Source organism: Notothenia coriiceps, unplaced genomic scaffold (assembly GCF_000735185.1).
Source record: "Notothenia coriiceps isolate Sejong01 unplaced genomic scaffold, NC01 NC01_scaffold00000339, whole genome shotgun sequence".
Classification (NCBI taxonomy): domain Eukaryota; kingdom Metazoa; phylum Chordata; class Actinopteri; order Perciformes; family Nototheniidae; genus Notothenia; species Notothenia coriiceps.
In genome coordinates, this window is record NW_011333040.1 from 15128719 (window position 1) to 15135912 (window position 7194).

At 42.0% G+C, this 7194-nt stretch overlaps 1 protein-coding gene across 1 annotated transcript; it reads left to right on the plus strand.

The window, feature by feature from the left end:
- The first annotated feature begins 2418 nt into the window (after window positions 1-2418).
- LOC104946905 (rap1 GTPase-GDP dissociation stimulator 1-B-like) lies at window positions 2419-7194 on the plus strand. The gene is made up of 5 exons (XM_010772811.1): window positions 2419-2542; window positions 2996-3135; window positions 4441-4567; window positions 5122-5250; window positions 5374-7194. Exons 1-5 carry the CDS (start codon window positions 2434-2436, stop codon window positions 5499-5501), a joined length of 633 nt encoding a protein of 210 aa, XP_010771113.1. The 5' UTR covers window positions 2419-2433; the 3' UTR covers window positions 5502-7194.

A 7194-nucleotide genomic window follows, 5' to 3' on the forward strand; every position in this document is an offset into this window, starting at 1 on the left:
CGATTGTAGACTGCCCCTCTCTCTCTACAGCTCGCCTCCAGCTGTTCGTCGTGACGTATAGGTCCCACGTCGCACTCCTGTTGTGGTGTGAGGTCAATCTTAAGTTCAGCTAAATTAATGAGGAGTTAGGGAACAATTTAACATACAAAAAAATCAAAAATACAGCCCAGTAAAAGTCCTAGACCATACTGACCCAAGCCCCGCCCCGACACCCCCCCCCAAATACAGGTATAGCTAGTCTAGGTCGATCAAGATCGATTACTATACTGATGGCTGATAATTTTCTGTGGATTTGTTATTCGCAGCGGTACGTTGACCCACTCCGGTGTGTCATATCGCGTCGTAATACGTAAACAAATGTACGGGCTCCGTAATGGTTGTCTAGTTGCGTGTTAGTTGGGTATGTCGTGTAGAGAAAGAGGTGTAATTCACAACCTGTAATCTTAACTGATAAGAACTGACAGTGTATTCACCGCGTTGACTTCGCCATAACGCGATTTCCCTTTAATAAAACTGGCTTCTCTAAAGCTAAAACGGGCGGTTGCCCTTGAGACTGCAGCGGTAAAACACACGAAGCGCCTACGCGAGCCGAGGAGAGCTGACGACGAGCCCAGACGAGCCAGTCGAAGGCCTACTCCTCCGTAAGCAAGCTGGTTGAATGTCATCTATTGTAGTGTTTGTAAAAATTGTCCCCGGTATTATCACATTTATTACAAACAAAACCGTCAATGTTGACTTACATTACAAAAGATGAAAAAAATGTAGACTACTTCCGTAAACGGAAGTAGTCTACCTTTTTCAGAACTGGTTGTTGAATTCATAAAGAATATCGATACGTCCCGTACGTTCGCTCGATTGTGTTTGTTCTTGTTTGTTTGTTCACTTTACTTCTTATTTTAACTTTAACATGTTATATTATAACACGACCAAGTAGAATATTAAGTCAGATCTCTTATGTGGTCTGTCGTAGATTCTGGACGTTTTTAGATTTACAAGATCCCCCTCCGGGGGGTTTGGGAAGCACCGTAAAGCAGGCGTGCGTAAAAAGTCCCGTTAGAGATAACCCGAGTCCCGGTAGACATTCGATTAAAACAGTACGTGACTCGGATAATATTATGAGAAACATGTTTACATTCCTCTTGAGTACACGTATTTATAGGATTCACACATGTAGTGACACATCTGATTCCACGAGATAGGATAAGACGTTGCGAAAATTGTTTATGTCCATATCGATCAGATCCAGCTAGTTCTAGCTAATGATATGACTACCGACTATTAAAAGACACCTAAACAATAAGCGTCGCCATGCAACTGGGTGAGGCCACACAGTATAGCGCAGCATTATGCATTTGTTTACATGCCCGAGGCATTACCAACAGATCAACGCACAATCAACCCATACAGCACATCTCTTTCTCCACATTAAGTGTTGGACATTAGAATTGACTATTCTTGACTGTCACATAAGTGGCGCAACTGAAGCGGTATTGCGCTAAAGGGAAATTATTTTGACCGAAGAGATTTCGATTTTGCCGGCCAACGGGAACTCTGACGTCGCCATTTTGTGTGCTTCGCGGATGCGCTCGGCTCCTCTCGACTGCTGCTCGGGTCTGCTCGGTCAGCTTCCGGATGAGGAGGCATTCGTTCGACCAACTTACAGTAGATAACATCACAAACATTTTTAACAGGGGCCATAATAGTGTAAATAATGTTTGTTTTGGCAGTTACAACTGAATGTAATGTTTTCTACTTTTTTTACATCTGATGAAGGCATTTGCCTTCATCAGATGGAAAAAGTCTTGACCAACAACTTAAGTATTTCTTATAGCTATGCAGGGCATGCAAGCGAGCTAACACAAACAAGAACAAACAAACAAGTGAAATGAAGAATAAAATTGAAATTGTACAATATAATATTGTGCTGGTTCATCTTATAATTCAGTCTAGAGAATACACCAGACAGCATCTAAGACCTGCAAAAATCTAAATGTTCTAGGGGGAGGCCCCCCAAACCCTTCGTGGCATTTCGTCCGCACGCATTTTTCAGGGCAATCTCTATTGGGCTCAGGGCCATCTGTAAGCTAATTTTGTCATGCACTGAGCCTATTATAATACTCTTTGTACAAATGTAAGGAGAACTCATGTGCATAAATATCCTAAGTGTGTACATCACTGTGTAGACTAAGGTGCTCTATCCTATTCTGCAACGCTTTTAATATCGGAGCAGCATGTTGGCAGTTGGCTCCGAAAGGCTACATAACAACATTTGGCCATGCTCTGAAAATCAAAGAATACATCATAACACTTTAGTTAAGCTTGCATAATGCCAATAGAGTTCTTAAACGTGGACATTATAAGGAAAGTCTCTGCTCTGTTGCCTCTGTGTTTAATGTGACTTGTTTCTTCTCTCCAGTGGTGAACAAATCCAAGATGCTGTCAGCTGGAGTTGCAGACGTGGTGTTGAAGTTTCTGCAATCAGAGATGCCTCCAGTCCAGTTCAAACTCCTGGGGACGTTACGCATGCTCATCGACACACAAGGTAGAGCTTTTATCAGGTCTTTATCTTGGAACCAAATCCATTGAATTGTTCACGGCGAATATGTCCACTGAAGTCTTAAAGTCTGAATTCTATATATTTTGAAAACATGGTCAGTCGTCATGTTACATAAAGCAGCTGATTACGTTTGAAGTCTGTGTGAAAGCAAATGTGATAAATATTCCAAGTAAATCCTTAGTCTCTTTCCCTCAGCGTTATTTAAGCTTTGGTGGGTTAATGAGAGATTCTAAGCCATCTCATTTCTCCGTCACGAAGACACACAGATATAGTAACTGCTGCTCAAGTCTGACAGTGGACAGATGGTTTCATATAAAGAACATAATAAAAAGTGAAATAAAAAATGCCGCTTAACCAAATGAAAAATGGATGGGTATATTTATGCAAATGACTGATAATAATTATTTCCTGGACTTTGTGGTGTTTGTGCTGTTCCAGCTGAAGCCGCAGACCAGCTGGGAACCAATGGGAAGCTGGTGGAGCGGCTGGTGGAGTGGTGTGAAGCCAAAGACCACGCGGGGGTGATGGGGGAGTCCAACAGGCTGCTGTCGGCCCTCATAAGGCACAGCAAGTCCAAGGTCAGACACAGTCCTGACGTCTGAAGAACCGTTCATTATGCAAGTGCTGCGTGTCGCTGAGTTAGAGGGGAGGCTCACACTCTCCCAGGGGGGGGGGGGTGGAGGGAAGGACCTGAGGTGGAAGGCGCTCTTAAGAGAACAGGAAGTTGCAGCTGCTTTGAAAACCTTTAGGCCTGCCACAATTAGCTTTAACATTTGTGTGACACATATATTTGGATTCATAGTGAGTTTCCATTATGAGTAAAATATAATTAATGAGGCCATAACCTGCTTTTTGGGTTCTCCCTCTCCTGTAGTCTGTTCTATAGCTTTCTGTGCATGTAAATGGTCTGCAGAGGCTAAAATCCCTGTGTTCCCTCCAGAGGGAGTTTCTCTCCCACACACTCTCGATGGAGTTTCAGGCAGGGCCCCCCCCCTGCCTGAAACTCCTCCATCGGACTCCTTTGTTTACTTCAGGAACACAGTGACATCACTAAGTAACACTTAGCTACTGCTCCAACACATTGTATGTGATAGGCTAAGGGGCAGGACATCTGTAAGCGATTGACCAATCACAACAGAACCGGCCAGCTAACCAATCAGAGCAGACTAGGCTCTGGTTTCAGACAGAGGGTGTAAAGAGTATGAGAAAAATAAAGCGCTTTTTGAACATTAAAGCATGGAGACTGTCCAAGTGGTCGCATAAATGACGTTAAATGACGTAAATTGTACCTGAAAATGAGCAGAACTTGTCCTCTTTACCCCTTATAGCTCTCTAGCTTGTCTGAAAGCCCTCATGTTTTATACATGTCATAATTCATCTTCATTATCAAGATAACCCTACTTACTTCAACATTATACTTCCTTTTTACATTCCCCAAATCCCCCACATTAGGAAACTCTAATACCATGATAATCCCCCATATTCAAAGTAAGATACAGAAGAAAAGGAGTGACAAAATCCCCCCAAAATATATGTTTATCTTGCACTATCAACCATCTTCTGAAAGTTTGAGTATTCCCGTAGCACTGACAGCCTCTTTCTCCCAGACATATAGATATTTGCAGTGTGATTTCTTTTTTTAAAAAGGCCAAATTATTAACAATGAAATATTCCCTTGGATTGTTTTGGAGGTTTTGTCTCAGTTTGTCTGAAGGAGTCCATACTTTAAAATCCTCTAGTCTTGAGTTAAGAAAATAATTCAAAAAATGTGAATTAAAATCTAATTTAATCTTTAAAATAGTTGTAATACCTCAATAGTTATTCATTCTGTAGGTCCATCTAAGCATTGATTCATTATTGTGATTTTTGTTCTTCTTTTGCAGGAAGTTGTTAAAACTGTCATCCAGGGAGGAGGAGTCAAGCATTTAGTCACCATGGCAACTAGTGAGCATATGATTATGCAGAATGAAGCACTGGTGGCTTTGGGGCTCATAGCAGCACTGGATTTGGGTGAGAAGAAGAAATACATCCCACATCTGTAATCACCTCTTGTTTATTATGGTTTTAGTTTTGCACTAAAGAAACTGTTTGCATTCTACGTCAGGATTGTTTCAATGCTTTTTATTTAATAGGAACATCTTTAAATTCAAAGACTTTGTAACTGCCTGTGATCATTTTCATGAACTCTTAATGATTCTCTCACTGCTACCTCGAAGGCAGGGACATTTCCATCACCTGATACAGCATTAGTAGAATCTCTTATATTTTTATTTTTGTATACATAATTTAATACGCTGAACGCACAACAAAAATAATGTTACCAGATATATGATCCACCTTAAAGAAAAAAAGTGAGAGAAACCATTTATGATGGGAAAAGAGTTCCTTTTTATTCTTTATTATCTGCCTTTTCCTTATGAAAACATTAAACTAAGAATCCTGTGACTTCTGAGAACAAAAGCAGAACACATTTAAGATCTCCTCAAAGTAAGTCTCTTCAGTACACACTGTAGAAACTGTCCTCATGGTGTGGTCCTAACATCTGGACTCGGTGTGTGTTCCAGTTGCAGCTGAGAAGGACTTTGTGGTCTCCAGCCTTGTGTCGGTGCTCCACAAGCTGCTGTCAGACGAGAGGAGCGCCCCAGAGATCAAATACAACTCCATGATCCTCATCTGTTCCGCCATGGGATCAGGTGGGACTCAGAGCGCACTGTGGAACATCTCTACCTTTCAAATCAGTCTTACTTAGTTGGATATTAAGACGTTATTTACAAGATTCTTATTCCTAATATTCCCCCCCCCCCTCTCTGTTTCAGAGCCTCTCCACAAAGAGGTCCAGAGCCTGGCGTTCATCGACGTGGTGTCCCGGCTGCGGGCCCACGAGAACAAGACGGTGTCCCACCAGGCGTCACTCACAGAGCAGCGGCTAACAGCCCAGAGCTAAAGGACTGTCCCCCCCCCGACAACCCCCCAATGCCTGCCTGACCACCTGATCACCCAATGACTCCCCATGACTGCTCCCCCCCTGCCCATCCTCATTTGCCAAGGTACGATGTCTCGTTAACTGCCAGCCAATCACAGTCATTCCCTTCCCCCTCCACTAGGGTTAGACTGGTGTCTATCCGGATTGCCAATACTTAATCATAAAATCTTTATTTTAAATAAGAATTTAATCGTTGTAAGAGTGGAAATGCCTCTGAAACTGTTTTTAGACTACTGTGGGAGACCAACACTCTGAAAGCCATATTCATTTATTTTGGTTGGTTAGCACGTCCTTAATGCAGGTTTACAAACCAACACTGATCACCTTTCATTACTGGTTTATTTTCTATCTTTGTGTACTGATCATCAGTCTAACCCTGGGCCCATCATGTACCAAGGCGCCATAAACAGCCAACGCAATAGATAAGAGACTACACTCTTTACGACCATAGCTGTGAGACCATCCGCAGGTAACCCACAAGTGAAAAATGTGCACAAAAGAACAAAAAAAACCTTCCTGTTGTGATTTTTATTTTATTTTTAAGAAAAGCAGCCAACCATGATGTGCCCAGTCGTGTCCCATGTAGCTCGAGTATAAATTGACTAGAAACTTTGCATGTTTTAGTCCTATTGAAGGTGTGACAGTGTTCATTCGACCTCTCCACCGCCTGCAGAACACCGCCTGCCCCCCCACTCCCACCTCCAGTGTTGTACACTCCTTTTTGATTTTTGCACTTGTTCTGTAAGACCTAGAGATTTGATCAGATTTTTTATTCCACTGTTGTGCAAACATACAACAGCTAGAGGCTCAATCCCATCGCTGAGGACCATGTGAAGCAAATAGTTGAGAAAAGTCTACTTTTGTTAGTCCAGTTAAGCTGAGAGCGGCCGAGTTGAAGACCAAAATAGGGAATTGATAAATGAAAATAATAATATGCTGGTAGTCTTATACTGCAGGTTGCTCAGAACAACATCAATCTAATCAAATCATGGCAGTTTGCTGATAAGTTTAACATCTTGCGCACCCAGATTTCTACAGATAAGTGTTCCTTGTAGCACTATGGTCAAACTAAGGAAAATACCAATCAAAAGGTAGTTTTTTTAATGGGCATGAGATCGTGGCGTTAGCAATGAAGAGCAGCCAAGAACATGAAAACCTAAAGTAAAAGTAGGCAAAGAATGTCACAAGTGTGTTTTGGACTGCAGGACATTTTAAAGTGTGACAAAAAGCGACCACTGTTCCTACATGTCTACAGTTTGAGAGTCTCGTGGAGCAAAGTCTGGGGTCCTGTGAGAGCAGATACTGAGTGCAGATAGCAGCATACAACGCTTTATGTTGGACAGCTGGGTGTTCTAGTCAAAGGGAATTCTGCTAACATGCACACGTCAGCATGTCCAACACGTTACGACGCTCCATCAGCCACCATGTTTACTGGTCTGGGACAATGCTTATTTTCTTCTTGTTTTAAAAAAAAAAACAGAAGATATGAATGGTTATTTATCAGATTTGTGCTCTTCTAAAGACACATGCCTGTGGAGATGTATCCATAGTAACTGCGTAAAATACTATAAACGTAAGTGTTTGTTGTAAATGTCATGAGTTGTACATTTGGAGGATTGTAACTCAGCAGATAATAAAAGATGATAGCTGGTGA

Excerpts from the sequence above, each read along its gene's own strand:
- LOC104946905 (XM_010772811.1), top strand. The coding sequence starts at position 2,434 with ATGCTGTCAGCTGGAGTTGCAGACGTGGTGTTGAAGTTTCTGCAATCA. Across the intron at positions 3,136-4,440 it reads TAAGGCACAGCAAGTCCAAG|GAAGTTGTTAAAACTGTCAT; the intron begins GTCAGACACAGT and ends CTTCTTTTGCAG. Across the intron at positions 5,251-5,373 it reads CTGTTCCGCCATGGGATCAG|AGCCTCTCCACAAAGAGGTC; the intron begins GTGGGACTCAGA and ends TCTCTGTTTCAG.